The sequence below is a fragment of the Callospermophilus lateralis genome, chromosome 15 (genome assembly GCF_048772815.1).
Source record: "Callospermophilus lateralis isolate mCalLat2 chromosome 15, mCalLat2.hap1, whole genome shotgun sequence".
NCBI lineage: Eukaryota > Metazoa > Chordata > Mammalia > Rodentia > Sciuridae > Callospermophilus > Callospermophilus lateralis.
The window spans coordinates 70,932,507-70,948,832 of NC_135319.1; the positions used below are offsets into that span (position 1 = coordinate 70,932,507).

At 47.3% G+C, this 16,326-nt stretch overlaps 1 protein-coding gene across 1 annotated transcript in view; it reads left to right on the forward strand.

Moving 5' to 3' along the window:
- Positions 1–2,416: 2,416 nt before the first annotated feature.
- The window catches only part of Sorcs3 (sortilin related VPS10 domain containing receptor 3), a 567,524-nt gene continuing 553,614 nt past the window's right edge, over positions 2,417–16,326 (forward strand). Inside the window, exon 1 of the mRNA XM_076834163.1 lies at positions 2,417–3,028. Coding sequence (XP_076690278.1) covers positions 2,417–3,028 — 612 coding nt within the window. The remainder of the gene's footprint in view (positions 3,029–16,326) is intronic.

Sequence of the window (16,326 nt, forward strand, 5' to 3'; positions counted from 1 at the left end):
TGATGGGGATAATAATGGATAGGTTATCAGGTACCATGAGGTTGTGGAGGAAGGCTTCATGGAAGAGCTGACATTAAAATCAAACCATGATGGAAATTGTAGCAAAAGGCATATTCCAGAGAGTGAATAAGCGCCTCTCAGCTCCAGAACCCAGAGCTTCGGCTCAGGCTGCAGCACCCGGCCTTCTCCGCCAGGGGCGCTGGGCACTCGCAGATGGCCGGCTCCTACACCGCGCGGAATCCCGTGCCCACCTGGGCCCACGGCGCTGGAACTTTTCAGGCGGAGGCTGGAAAAGACTCCACAAGACGCCAAGAACCATTTCATTCTGGGTCAGACATTGTCACTGGATTCTTTTTCCGGCCCAGTCTCCTCCTCGGTTCCCAATTTCCATTTTGGCTCGGTGGGGGAGCAAGTTCACGAGGGTAGGGGCTCTGGGAATCGCTGGTTGTCCCCCTTCCTCAGGGGTCTCAGATTCCCGGGCGAGTCCTCGGCTTCCTCCATCCCTCTTAGCCCTTCCCCGGCACTTTTTCGCCCTTTCTATCTCCCTCTTTCTTTCGCATCCTTCTCTCCACCTCGCCATCTCTCCCCTCTTCTCCCTTTCTCTTTTACCTTATGTCACAATTTTTTCCTGCCCTCTTGCTTGTTTCCCTTCCTCTTGTCCCGCTTTAACCACCTCCTCCAAAGGGACTCTTCAGTCCCCAAAAGGAAGGGAAGAGCCTGGAGGCCTTCTTCCTCGCCAAGCCCCCTCCCACCATCCTACTCCTTTCCCAGTAGTCCCTCCTCCTGCTCCTCCGATCTCAGACTTTTCCACCCTAAAAATCCCAGCGATTCTCAGAGAAGGCCGGCTACACATGTCCATGTGCCCATGAACGGCGGCTCGGCATCGTCCTCAGGTTTAGCTCCCTCTCTCCAAATCACCCGAACTCTCCGTCTTCTAGTGATCACGAGGGATCCCAGAAGCACCAAGTGTCCAGGCTGCCCTCCTGCAGCGGGGTCCTGGGGGCACGATAAGCCCAAAGCAGCGCTGGGCCGGGACCTTCCAACTGGGCGGACACTTTGAAACAACTGAGCCGGCTCAGAAACCGGTGTAGGGAAAGGGAGGGCAAGACTCGGCAGTCCCAGGCAACAAGATGGGGCCTGTATCTTCCCGTGGAAGCTGACGGTCTCTACTTATTTCCTCTCCCCACTTTGGGCCGAGGGTCCCAGGAAGGAGAGCCCCTGAACTGGAGGAGCTGGCAACCCCTACCCCCGCTGCCGACGCTTTCCGGTTCTCCTTCCTAGCCCCCTAAGAAGCTTAATCAGGTTACATCTGCGGGCGACTGGGGGCCGTGGGTGCCCCCGGCGCGAGGGAGAGGGGGCTGCCGAGAGCAGCCTGCCTTGTTCCCGACATTGCCTTTCTGACGACTCACAGGCTCCTGGAAATGCAAACACAGCCCGTGCGTGATGCGCGAGCGCCCACGGCTCGAGCGCACCCCTAGCCCAGCCCTGCTGCTCACACACGCACCCATGCTTGTGTAAACGCGCACGCACGGAGCCGCGCGCCCCCGCTCACCCAGCCGTCCCCCTAAACGGCCCAGCCAGGTACCCCCCCACCCTGCGGCGCCCTCCCGCCAGCCCCGGCGCACCCCTAGCCTCACTCCCGCCCGCCAGCGCTCACGCACGCGCACGCACGCACTCCTCGCGCCCCCGCACCGGGCGGGGGCGCAGGCCTCGCGGGGCGGGGAGCCGCGAGCAGAGTCGTGGGTTCATCCCGCGCTTGGCTTCCGCGCGCTACCTCCCTGCGCGGAGGCTCTGGGCTCCCCCTAAGCTATCAAACGCTAACAGTTGGCGCTGAAAACACTTTACTCCTCCTCCTCCTCCCCCGAGACCCTTATACCTCCCTGTGCGCCATCTCCCGCTCCCCGGAGCAGGCCGAAGAGTAAACCCCCAAACGCGACGGGAAGCGGCACCCAACTCTTCACCCGGAGCAGGTTGGAGGCTGGATTTGGAGAGACTCAGGACTGGGATCCGTTGCCAGTCCCTCCTCCTGGATCCGGCTTGATTTTCATATTTAAAAAGAGGATTTTCTTATTACCTTTGAACACTCATTTTTATACAATTTCTGGAGGAGCCCAGGGGGAACGATTTTGGGAGATCTTATTTTAACAACAACAAAAGCTTTGAAGGAGCATTTATTAATTTTCCTTGGGATCTGGAGTCCCCCTCTGGACGAGAGACCGAGTAAGCGAGCTGGGGGTGGGAAGAAGAGTGCAGAGGACCGGCGAGGCGCGCCAGCCTGAGCCACCTCCTTCTCGGCCGCCCCCTCCCCACTCCCCCGACACGCTCGCTCGCCGGCGCGCGCACACCCCCCGCGCCGGACCCGCACCTCGGCGGGCGCCACACACTCGGCAGCCCGAGCCACGGTAGCCGCAGCGGGATGGAGGCGGCGCGCACGGAGCGCCCCACAGGCTGGCCAGGGGCGCCCCTCGCCCGGACAGGGCTTCTACTCCTGTCAACGTGGGTCCTGGCCGGTGCCGAGATCACTTGGGGCTCAACGGGCGGTCCCGGGCGCCTCACGGCTTCTCGGTCACCGGCGTTGCCTCCTCTGTTGCCGCGGGCAGTGGCGAACCAGTGGCCGGAGGAGCTGGCGACGGCGCGGAGACCCGCCGCGCTGGGGCGCCGGCCCAGACCAGAGCTGCTGCCTCAGTCTCGGGGCATTGAGATGCAGATTGGAGCCGAGGGTACGTCGCCTGAAGGCGCGCGGTGGGTCCAGGGCATCCCGGCTCCTGGCAAGCCTGGCGGCACGAGGAGGAGTCGCCGGGCACAGCCCCCCAGCGCCCTGGAGCGCGGGGACGCCCGGGCTACGGCTTCTGCCGAAGGTTCCAAAGGAAGCCGCCCTCTGGCTAAAGGTTCCCGGGAGGAGGTGAAGGCCCCTCGGACTGGGGGACCAGCGGCTGAAGAGCTCCGACTGCCTAGCACTTCTTTCGCGCTGACCGGGGACTCGGCCCACAACCAAGCAATGGTGCACTGGTCCGGACACAACAGCAGTGTGAGTACCCACCTGGCGGTGAATCTGTCTCCTGACAGCATGGGGGAATGGGGGACAGGAGCGAGGGGTAGGTAGTTGCTCGGGGGTCCATACAAACGGGGGAGCACCTGGACTTCTAGAGAAGGTTTGTCCTGCCCCCAACAGGTTAGCGGAGTTTGTTGTAAGATGATGTGTGCATTTGTTTACTGGAGACCCTAGGACTGGGGCCGTCCGGAGAGGAGAGGAGCCATGGGTGTCTTACAGATGAGCAGGGCAGGGATCTGTGGTCACTTTCTCCCATACTCCGCTTGGAGTCAGTTTTCCTGTTTGTGGGGTGCTTGACTTCGTGGGTGAGGACACGGGCTGATGTGAAGAAGCGGCTGGATAGACTAACGAATTCCCCCACACCCAACCGCCCGCACCCGTCACGAGAAAGGGAACCGGGGAGATTGATGCCGCTCGGACTTCCAGACTCCTGCTCGCCTTGGGGTCGCTGCTCTTCGCTCTAGGCGCATGGTCTGCTGCTGGTCCAGTCGCGAGGCTCGTCCAAGTCAGCTCAATCCTTGGCCTTCAGGAAAACCCAGTTTCGTCTTCAAAGCCCAGGCAACTGCCCTGGAAGGCTATGGGAGAGGCAGTAGAAAAAGTTTAAAGCGTGAAGAGAAATCAACATAACCCCCACCTCTCTCGCCCTCACTCCTGCACAAGCTCGCACAAGTGGCCTAGCACAAGATCGGCTTTCACCTCTGCGTCCTGCTCCCGGAGTCGAGCAGGGTCCTTTGCTTTCTGTTCACCTTTCCACCCTCCAGGTCCCCTGAACGCTGCTGTACCGAGAGGTGGCGCCGTGGAGCCCACTCTGGCGGCCCCTGCACTCAGGACTGGGGCTCCGGTGCTGGGCATCGCCTGCCGGGCAGCTGCAGCAGCCCGCAGCGCTTGCCCGAGGGGCTCTCCCCATCTCACTGCCACCCGGTGCCCTGGAGCCAAATCAAAGAAGGGCGAAGGACTCGATCTCACAGTTTTTCCCACTCCATCCAAATCGTTTGCTCTTGTCTGGTTCTCAGTTCAGATGAGAACTTGGCATTGGGTAGAGCTGGACTCCAGGCGTGGGGGATGGATGTCTGTACAAGCAGCTCTGGGGAAGTCACTTGATGGAAAAGCTGCCCATCTCCCCTGTTTGTATTTCCCGTGTTGACTGGCGGGTCAAAAGATTTTCTTGGGAAATATTCTCCTTACTTTAACAGAGCTTGTGGGTGTCACAGGAATGGTTAGTGAGTAACAGGAAAGCCAGGGTACCGCAGAGCAGCACAGATTTCCTGGTTCTCAGTGATGCACAACACAGGGCAGGGAGCCCAGCCTGTATACCAGATGCTGGTTCCAAGAACAAGTGGAGTCCAGTTCGGGGCAGCTTGGTAGCTGGCTTCATCTACTTTGGATGAACACCCCAAAGCCTCCTGCTGGACAGTTCTGAGCTTTCTGGTTGAGCAAGGTGTGCTTGTGCTGGGCTGAGTGATTGAAGATTTCCCGTTCCCCAGAGGACATATGTGTGAGTGTTAGAGGGAAAAAGGGAAAGATAGGGAGAGAGTTAAAGAGGGAAGGGGAGAGAAAGAGAAAAGGAGAAGGGGGAGGAAGTGAGAGGTAAGGAAGGTGGAGAGAGAATTCTCTAACAGCAGGGCTTGTAATCTTAACTTCATTTTAGTTTGGTAATTAAGAATTGTGTGTTCACATTTTAACTAGGTGAGGAAGATGGGTAGGCTGCATGGAAGTAAATGTATCTTAGGAAGAGGGGGCCATGTCCTGGCATATCTGAGCCTTTATTACTGCCATATTTAGACAATATAAATTCATTCTGCCTGTAGAGTTTTCATATGTTTCTGCTTTAAAGGATCATTTTTTTGAGTGCTGACAAAGCCTCGGGAGATGAGACTTTAGAGAGAAAATGCTTCTTGCAAATAGTTAAATGCGCATGGCCTTCTCTGCCTATCTTAGGGGCAGTTGAGCAGCAAAGGAAGCAAGGGGCAGTCTGGCCTTTGCCCCTAGGGAAATCAAACAGGGCCAAAGGGTCTGGGCAGTGGACTGTTGGGTTTGGAAGGCCTTAGTGACAGTGATGAGATTTAAGCCATCATGAGCATCCCCTGGAGACTTTATTGGTTGTGCTCTTGGCTACTTCACCACCCCAGCCAAGGCAAGGCAGCCCGGGTGAGCACAGGGCCCATCCTGTCCCCTCCCCAGTCTGGAGAGGGCACCACATGATTACCTCCTATGCTGTGCCTGCCTTTTCTGACCACGTTTTGCTGCCAATACCAGAGAGAAAGGTGTCCTTGGTTATCAGGTCTGTGATGCTGTTTAAGGAAGAAGGGGACATTGTCTTTGAGAGACTCTGAGGAAACACCCTCTGTGAGAAGAGCTGGGAAACCATTCCCCAGGTGGGTTCCCTGGGAAGCAAAGAGGAGCTGTGGGGATGAGGAAACCTCAGGAATTCCTGCATTGTTTCAGGGTGGAAGGAGATGTCACAAGGCAGAGACCTTGGGGTCTAGCAGGCTCTTTGGGCTTGGAGAGGTGATTCCATCTTTCCCTCTGGCTTCTGGGGTGTTAAGTGTGTCCTCCTTCACGAAGGGCAGCAGTTTCAGTTTTAGGACAATTAGGGCTTTCCTGCTTTTCTCCCAGGTGCCTTTGACAAACTTTGTTACTTCACAAGAGTCCCCCTCTGGGAAGAGTTTTTAGTCACTCATATAACTGAAAATTGAATTCCACTCTGGTAGTTTACAGCCATGATGTGGAGCTGGACATAGAGAAGGGTCTTCACCCCACCACAGGGTTAAGGGCAAGATCTCCTACCCTTAACTAATGCAGCACCCACCCCAGGACCTTAGAGGCAGGAGGAGAACCTCCTTCGAGGCTCGGAGCAGGTGTTTGCTTTGGTCCCAGGATTGGAGTGGGATGGCTTGATGAACAAAGGAGGAGGTCCCCAGCAGGCTGGAGGTGAAGGAAGCAGGAAGAGGAGGGAGTCTGGGTCCCACCTCTGACCATGTCACTCTGCTAGAGGTTCCAGGTGGAGGGAGATGAGTGGACTTGGCCTTGGAACCTTTACTCTGGAGGAGTGATTTGCTGCTGTTGTTCTTTCTTACCACTCGTCTCCAGCTGGGATCCCGGTGATTAATGGGTTAGAGAGTGTTTCACAAACACCCAGGGGGAGCACAGTCCCTGTGGCTTACAGAGGAACAGAAAAACACATTATTCTGTCCTTTCCCTTCCAATGAAGGAAGGAGCCTCCCTGCTTTTTCAGTGAGATGGCCAGTTGCTCTGGAGAACCCTCTCCTTCTTGGGTTAACCCTTGACGGGGGTCCCTCATTCCTGGTGCTGAGGCGAGAATGGGTTCCATTTCTTTCCAGCCACTCACTCTCAGTGTCGGCAATTTGCAGGCTGCTGTCCCTGCAGTGTGCCTGCTTGGAATGACTTACCAGATAGTTTTGAATAAATGTACCCAACATTGTATCTCAGTGGGGAGAAATGGGGAGATGCTCATCATTCCAGGTCTTTGCCAGATCACCTTTCCAGAATGTGCTAGGAGGTGTAGTACTCAGACTCCCCAGGGCAAGATTTCCTACCCTTAACTAATGTAGCTGAACTGTATTCTAAAATATTTACTCCTAATGTGCAAAATAGTGACAGATTTGGTCAGATTAATTGTATTTCACTCACTAAAGCATCTGATCGTGGCTCCCAAACAGATTTTTCAAATAGCTTTTGGCTGGCTCACCCAGCCTTCCTCATCCCAACTCACAGTCCCCCGTGTCACAATTTCTTAATGCATTTTGCCTTCTCAGAGGCTTAATAAAGAAGCCTGCCACAGAAGCCATTCTTCAGGGGTTTGCCAAAAAAAAAAAAAAAAAAAAATCTGTTTTTAATTAATATTACAAGGAGAGCCATCTCAGTTGAGATGTAGCTGGGAAATGCACTGGGACATAACAGCACTAATTGCTCCTGGTCACTGTCAGCCAGGGGATGGTGAGGAAAGGGGGGGCTGGACGAGATTATTTGTCTGCTCTGTGTTTCCTCTGACGGCTGGCTTACAGGCTCTGATTTGCTTCTCAGATCCTGCAGTGATTTCCAAGGTGAGCAGAAGTTGCAAACTCCTTAATTGGGAGGCCTGATTTAATGATTGCAGAAATGCAGTGGTTGGAACACTGGGAAGTGGCTTCTCCTGTTGCATAGGGTTTAAGGGAAGCAGGGGGGTTGGGGCTCCAGTGGGAAGAAGTCTTGGGAGGCTCTTGCCTTGGGCTCTGTAAATCTGTTGTCGCTGGGGGAGTTCTGGAACAGGATGATCTGTGGGCCCTGAATCATCCCATGAGGAGCAGAGGTGGGAGAATGGGAGAGCAGGTCTTTCTGAAGGCTGGTGGCTCATCCAAGGTGACGTGCACATGGGCAAGTCATTTGAGGTCTGTGGCTTGACCTCCTGTTGGTTTCCTGCTTTCTGCGTTCCTTGGGTTCTCAACTGGCTTGAGACACTACCTTTACAGGGAGAAAATGCCAAGGGATGATTCTGCAGCAGGTTTGGGAGAAAAGAGGTCTTGTGGTGGAGGAGCTAGAAAATACAGAATGTGAGTGCCTAGTAGGCCACCTTTGGTAAGCAGAACTGGCTCTGTGGGATGAATGGAATTAGGCTAACCATGTTTATCCCCCTGGTGTGTTGATGGTTGGGAGAGAGGTTTGGTACTTAGTAATGTTTGTCTAGGTGCGTGAACGAGTGACAGTCCTGTTTCGTGGAGCACAGAGGCTACAAAGGAATTGGAAGTCGTTGCTTGGGATATTGGTGATTTCATCACTTGATAGCTACTGTGATGAGAAATATTTCATCGGGGATGTCTGCATTTTGGCTTGAAGGCCTATGGCTTCTTGAATTCAAATCCAGAGTCCTTTGTCCTTGCATTCAGGGCCTTTCATTTTATGTGTCCTGGGTTTGCTTCTGCAGCTTTGGATCTGGTTGTTCCCTGATCCAGTCCTCCACTGTCGCCAGGGCAGCCTCTCTGTTGTCTCCAGGCCTTTGCTCCTGAGTCTCCTCCAGTTGAGACATCCTTCCTCCTCCATCAAGATGCACCCAGTACTCACAGCTCTGTTCACGTCTCCAACACAGGCCTCTATGAAACCTTCCTGAGAAGCATTTATTTCTCTAGTCGTTTATGGAATTTACAGATGGTAACACAAGTCTGGTCATTTTTAGTTTACTATTTGGTAACTTTAATCCCATATTATTTAGTACTTTGAGGGCAAGGGACGAAATATTTAAATGAGCCCCCCCCTCCCCATGTGGCCTCTGCTCTTCTCATGGATACCCTGTGGAGAGGGAGACCTGGCTCAGTAATACTGCACTAGCCTGGGCAGCAGGACCTGCCTTAGCTGTGGAGCAGGGGAGGGAAGGGGAGATCATTTCTGCCTAAGGTGGCAAATAGTTTAACGCTATCTCTTAATAGCATTGAATTTATGCACCTGGTTTATTATTTCATACGTGAATTTTAACATAAGATTCATAAGATTCAGAGAGACCCTTATCCCACTAAACAGGAGGATAGACATAAGGACTAGACAGTGATCCTGGCTTCTTCTCATGCACGTCAGAGATCAGATGGATACTCATAAGATAGCCTTTTGCTGGGCGTTTCCTGTGTATGTGGCGTTGTTCTGGGGCTGCAGGTTGTGATGGAGGGGAGACAAACAAGAAAACGACAGTCTTTGCCTCAGGTGCTTCTAATATGCTTTGAATGTGAGGCTGCTCTTCTGTAAAGTTAAATAACACATGACAACAAGACAGATGCCATGGGGTGATATGTGGTTAATTGTCAAGTGATCGTTTGAGCCTGTGAGCTCCGAGGAGAGGAGATCACTGTGGGAGACACTGCAGGCCTCAGACTTGGATTTTCAGGGCTGGAAGTGCATTTGGGAGTTGCCTTCATCAAACCATCAGTATAGAGGAGGGCTGTGAGGCTCAGGCAGCAACATGCCACCCCGCAGCCAGACCCCAGCTGCTCTTTTCTCTCAGAATAGCCCTCTCCTGTTCATACCTATTTTCTCCTTAACAGCATTTTCCTTCCAAGAGGGTTCATATTCTTTAACTCTGGTCATGTAGGGTGCTGCCCAGTTACAGGTAGAGTAGATTAAGACTCAGGATGGGTATACGTAAGGCTAGCCAGAGTGGCTTAGGAGTAGCTTCCTTCCTCCTGTTCCAGGGTTGAGCCCCATAGCCACCCATCCAACCCACCACAGTGACTCCAGGCAATAAATAGCAAGCTCCTTAATGTTGGGTGAGCTCTGTCTTGCTAACCATTGTTGACGGGGACCTCTGTAAATCACCTGATTATTTGAATTACTGAGGAAATCAAGCCGGGTTACATGACCAAGAACATTTTCCTTATTTATTTTGATCAGTGTAGTTTAATTATTTATGGAAACATTGTTCTCTATGGTACACTAATAAATGTGCTATAGTAAATTTGTAAAAGGTAATGGAGTCTAAGAACTTCAGGATTGTGTGATAGATTTCTGCTATTAAGTCTGTGTTAGGGAGCAGAGGAAACCATTCCTCCTTGACTGAGATGGGAGGGACTGAGAGCACAGAGGAACTGATCGTTCAGGGATATTGGTCAGTACAATTGTACCATGGCTAAGTAGGGGCCTGTTACTTGGCACACTCTGGAAAAAACCTTATTTAAGGGGAAAACTAGAAATAGAATTATGTAGGATAAGCAAGCACCCTATTAGGCTTTGGATTGTGGGTTTATTGAGCATGGGTTTATAGTATGACAGGATATATGGCAGGGGTGAATTCTTACTTGCAGAGGGTTTACATCCTGAATGCTGTTTTGTTCAGGATTTATTGAGAATGGATAGACAGAGAATGTGGAACAAGGTCACATACTAAATAGGACAGTGGAGTCTGGAGCCAGAGGCCTGGATTCAAATCCTCCCTCTGTCTCTGAGTAGCTGTGTGACACTGAGCAGATTTTTACTCTGTCTTTGCTATCTTTTCATCTGTAAAAAGGGGTGATGATAACAGTACCTCCTATCTTGGGTAGCTGTGAGGATTAAATGAAATTATACACTATATAGTATTTAAAAGAAGTGCCCAATTTGTATGTTGGTTTAGTTATTATTTTTACATCTGGTAGGGGCCTTCTCTTTATTTTCAAATATTGTAGCAGAGGAAGGAGCTACATGCCCAAAGTTGCCCAGTGAGCTGATGTCAAGGCCATCTTGGTACCCACACATCATCAGGATGCTGATTTCACACATCCCCAGGGTCCCTGTTCACAGTCAGGGGAGTCTGTCTTTTGTGTAGTGCTGAGATGGACAGTGAAGAGATCTACAAGTGAATGACTGGGGGCCAGGCAAGCAGAGCCCACAGTACCCAGGACTCAACCTTCATCAAAGTCACAGGATGGACCTTGATGCTGTTTTTCTTCCCAAGCTCCTAGCTGTGTGTTTGTGTCTGGTGTGAATAGTGAATATCCGTGGCTGGAACTCTGCAGCATATCTGCAGCCTCTTTCTCAGAAGGATCACAGTGGCCAAATTATTTTGCAGTGATCTACTCCCATGCCCACTGAGTTTCAGGCTTGGTTCCTTTTTGGCCTTCACCCTGTGCACCAAGAATGGAACCTGAGATGAATACACAGACACTAGAGGGAGTGTTGCCTTGGGAAAGACCGGAAAATAAATAGGATGAAATCATGAAAAAAAATCAATGTTCCAGGAATTGTTCCAAAGGAGAGAAAATGAGAAGAAATAACCTGTGAATGCATTGTGTGGAGGGCTGTTTGGCAACTGAGAGATGAATGATTGGTTGGTAAGAGGGCGGATCAGGCCTGGGTTGACTACATCTTCCTCTTCCTGCAGAAAAAAGGGTTGTACAAGTTACATCCAATCAGCGGTGGGATAGTCAATCTATGAATGTCTGAACTAATATTCTACAAATAGATTCATCTAGAAGTCACGTGCAGCTATGGTTCCTCTGTCTCTTCTGCATATTCTTCTTTATGCCCCGTCATTCTCTTGTCTGTGGTTGGTCAATAGAAGTCTATTCAGTTGAATGGGATATGTACTTTCTTAAGTGCCTAACACTGCAGGGGTGAAGAATGTTTTGTGGATCAGAAGGTCTGGTCTGCTCCAGCTGTCCCTAGGGTCTGTCCCCACTGAAACATCACAGGTGTTTCATTCTTCATTTCTTAGGCCCCACTTGACTGACTTGGTCCTCTCAAAACCCTTTTTGGCCTCTATGGTAAGCTTGGCAGTTTCTCATCCGGATGGTTAGAACCAGGTTAAAGATTACACTGCCTGAGAAATGAGCCTATTCTTTAAGAAGTCTGACCTCAGCGGCTAGGGGTTGTAGCTCAGTTGGTAGAGTGTTCGCCTTACATATGTGAGACACTGAGTTTGATCCTCAGCACCACATAAAAACAAATAAGAAAATAAAGTTATTGTGACTGTCTAAAACTAAAAAAAAATTAAAAAAAAAAAAACCAAAAAAACATCTAGGGCTGGAGATATAGCTCATTTGGTAGAGTGCTTACCTCGCATGCACAAGGCCCTGGGTTCCATCCCCAACACCAGAAAAACTAAACAAGTTAATTAATTAAAAAAAACCAAACACCTGACCTCAATGGATATGGAGAATAATGAGTGAGCTGAACATTTACTTTTTTCAGGATTAGAAGGTAGGGAGTAGATAGGTAGGGGAACCTGTCTACACTAAGAGTTTTGAGTCCATGAAATTAAGGATATAGAGAAGCTTGTTTTTAAGGTGATGGTGGAAAGGGGGAGGATCCCCAGAAATGAAGGAAAGAGTTGCTCATCTCAGGTATTGCTTTTAGCACTAGCCAGGCTGGAAAGCAAACTCCCCGACCCCCCAATTTTATTTATTTTTGTCTTCACATGTTTTTATTGATGAGTTATAGTTGTACATAATGATGGGATTTATTATTACATATTCATACATACACACAATGTAACAATATAATTTGGCCAGTATCATTCACTTCTGGCCCTTCCCCTCTTCCCTGCCTCCCAGCCCCTTGTCCCTTTCCTCTACTGATCTCCCACACCTTTCTTTTTCTTTTTCCTTTCTAGCTTCCATATATGAGAAAAATGTACCACCATTGACTTTCTGAGTTTGGCTTATTTTGCCTAACATAATGGTCTCAAGTTCCATCTAGTTTTCTGTGAATGACATAATTTTATTTTTCTTTATGGCTGAATAAAACTCCATTGTGTGTATATAACACATTTTCTTTATCCTTTCTTCCAGTGATGGATACCTAGTCTGGTTCTATGGTTTGGCTATTGTGAGTTGTGCTGCTATAAACATGGGTATGCATGTAGCACTCTAGTATGTTGAATTTAATTCTTTAGGTAAATGCCCGAGAGTGCTATAGTTGGGTCATATGGTGGTTCCATGCCTGGCCTTTAAGAACCTCCATACTGATTTCCATAGTGGTTGTACTGATTTACAACAGTGTAAAAGTGTTCCTTTTTCTCTACATCCTCTCCAGTGTTTGTTATTATTTGTATTCTTGATGACTACCATTCTGACTGGTGTGAGATGAAATCTCAGTGTAATTTTTGACTTGTATTTCCCTAATTGCTAATGATGGTGAACATTTTTTCATATATTTGTTGGCTGTTTTTATTTCTTGTTTTGAGAAGTTTCTTTAATTCATTTGCCCATTTATTGATGGGTTTATTGGTGTTAGGTTTTTTGAGTTCTTAAAAATGCATTTTAGATATTAATACTCTTTCAGAAGAGTGGCTAGCAAAGATTTTCTCCCATATTATAGGTTCTCTCTTTACATTCCTAATTGTTCCTTTTGCTGTGCAGAAGCTTTTTAATTTGATGCCATCCCATTTATTAACTCTTGGCATTACTTCCTGAGCTTTTCCTAAAGAGAAAGTTATTGCCTGAACCTATGTATTGGAATGTTGACCCTATGTTTTATTCCAGGAGTTGCATAGTTTGGGGGATAATTCCTAGGTCTTTGATCTATTTTGAGTTGACTTTTGTACAGGGTGAGAGATAAGGGTTTGGTTTCATTCTTCTACATATGGATAACCAGTTTTCCCAGCACTGTTTGTTAAAAAGACTGTCTTTTTTTCCAGTGTACATTGATGACATCTTTGTCAAAGATCAGATGACTGTAGATGTGAGGGTTTGTCTCTGTGTTTTCTGTTCTGTATCATCATTCTATGTTTTTTAATGCCAGTCCTATGAAATTTTTGTTACTCTATCTCTATAGTATAATTTGGAGCCAGGTATTGTGATGCCTTCAACATTGCATTTTTTTTTTTTTTTTGCTTAAAATTGGAAAGCAAACTTTTTATTGGAAAAATTTTGAAAACTCCAAAATGTCTTTTTTCTTATGAGAAGTTCCCATGAACAGCAGTGACCTTGAACAAGTCTCTATACCTTAGTTTCATTGCCTACAAAATGAGAATAATACTGAACTTGTAAGATTTTTGTGAATTTCAGAAATGATACACATAAAGGGTCTAACTAGCACAGTAGACTATTGTGTGGGGATGTGAGTGCTCAGATGGGAGATGGGGTAGGCTGGGATGTCTTCTTTCCTAGCAGACCTCTTGGCACTCTGCCCATTTCCTGAACACTTTCCATTTCTCTGTGTGCTGACTTGATTATACAAGACACAGATTGGAAGAGTCAGTGCCTTTCAAAGAGTAGGGAGAAGCCATTTATCAATGACTGGGGGAAGTTGGTGGATAAGTATCCAGCTCCCTTGTCCTTTGGTGTGCACCAAAACTGAGGTTGGTCTTCAAAACTGTGTCTGATTTTAAGACCCATTTGCTTACCATGGTAATTTGCTTGCTTTTATGTCTGCCTTCTGTCCCTATTTCATTTTTCCACTTCCCTGTGAGTATTTCCGTGGATCCCCCATATAAACTATGTAAATGCTAATCTTTGTTTCAGGGTATGCTCCTGAAGGAACCTCAGCTAAGATCCTTAGTTATTTCCAAGTGTATTGGTTTGGTTTCTCTAGGGAAAAAGAACCAATAGTGTGTAGGTATAGATTACTCTAAGGGATTGGCTCATGCAATTATGGTAACTAAGAAACCAAGGATCTGTAGTTGGCAAGCTGTAGTCCAAAACTCATAGTATAAGTCTAGTCTGAGTCAGAAGATCTGAGGAGCAGGAGAGACAATGGTGTAAATTCTAGACTGGGTCCAAGTCCAGACAAGACTGATATCCCAGCTTAATAACATTGAGGCAGATAGAAATGATTCTTTTTTACTTTACCTTTTATTCCATTTGAATCTTCAAAGGATTGGATGAGGCCCATCTATATTGGGGAGGGCATTCTACTTTGTTTAGTCTACTGGCTCAAATGTTATCCAGAAACACACAGACACAGACAGAAGAATGTTCAACCAAATATCTGGGTGCCCTATGACCCAGTTATCTATCACACCAAGTCAGGAATTTCTCTCTCTCTCTCTCTTTTCTTTTGATGCTGGGCATGGAACCCAGGGCCTCTTGCATGCCGGGCAAGTACTCTGCCACTGAGCTATATCCTCAGTCCTTTGTAATATTATATTAAAAACCTGTTTTGGGCCTTGCCATAGTAAATACTAGGAATGGAGAAGGAAATGGGTCTAAGATAACATCCTTCAGGGGGCATCATATTATGTTGGAAGGAATATAGGTTTTGGGATTGGGAATTTCTTGAGCTGTGTTCTTGGTTTACATGAAATGTCTTCAGCAAGTTAACTGTTTCTTAGGTGTAAGGAAATGAAGACCCTTCCAGGTAGAGAAGATGGAAAAGAAATGAGTTGCAAGTGTGTGTTATTTTGGGTACATTATTAGTGAGAAGAAGATCTGGAATTGTGATGAAAAAAATTGGAAAATACTTCTTTCCAGCATGTATAGGTGTTTTCTTACCTAAAGTAGATGTATTTTCATTCCTTAAAAAAACTGATCCATTTTTTTTTGATGGTGTCCTTTAAAGTTCAAAAGGTTTTAATTTTGGGGAAGCCAAGTATATCTATTTTTTTGTTGTTGTTGCTTTTGCTTTTGGTGTCATAGTTAAGAAACTCTTGCCTAATTCAACGTCATAAGATTCATGCATGGTTTCTTTGTAAGAGATTTATAGTTTTAGTTCTTCCCTTTAGGTCTTTGGTCGACTTTGAGTTAATTTTTGTATATGATGTGAGGTTGGGTGGTTCCAGTGTCATTCTTCTGCATGGGGATGTCCCACTGTCTCTGCCTGTTTGTTTAAAACACAGATTCTTCCCCCACTGAACTCTTCTGGCATCCTTGTAAAAATCCATGGGTCACAAATACCAGTTTATTTCCAGACTGTCAGTTCTCTCCCACTTATCTGTATGTCTGTCTGTCTTTTAGCTTTGTGGTAGCTTTGTTGTAGCTTTTGAAATTGGGAAGTGTGAATTCTCCAAATTTGTTTTTCTTTTTAAAGAATGCTCTGGCCATTCTGAATCCCTTAAATTTTCACATGAATTTTAGAATGCCATATTTTACCACATAGTTGTTTTATATATATATATATATATATATATATATATATGCAAACAAATGGGCCCATCTATTATATAAAGTTTTTAAAAAATTATGCCAGTATTACTTAAAAATAATATATAACTGCACTGTCTTTGGTGCAAGATTAGGATGCATGGGATATGGAGATATATATATATATATATATAAATGATAGTTCAAATGGACACACATTATTTCTTTGTGACAGTTTAGTGAACATTTTTCTGGCCTCAAAAAATAAAGTTATTACACTGGTTGTTATTGGGAAAAATAAACTGATTCATTCAATAATTCATTTGCTTAGGGCAGTGCTAATTAAGTTATTTGGATTTTCTGGGATTTAGTTTCCCTATCTCTAAGAAGAAAGAGTTGTCTAGGTTCATGCAAGTCCATCTCATCACAAACTTGATATGATATCAGGTTAGTTATTTATGTATGTGTGAATTTGGGACAATCCTATTTGCTCCCTTTGTATCACAGTTAAATAATGAAATGCTGCACCTGGAAACATTTTGAAAATAACGGGGGTGATATGAACTCAAGGTGTTTGTTCGTTGACTTTATCTCTCCTTTATTCCTTAAGGAGCTGGAGGTTCCCTCAGTGACAGATTCGAGACAACACATATCACCTGTCTTCTTTTGCCTTCTCTCAGTACACATGAAAAACTTCTGTTAACACACATGCAATGGTATTAAAAGCCCCAACTTCTTATTCCAGGCATGGTGTACAATTTATTTCAAGTCACATCCAATGTAATAAAATTCCCAGAT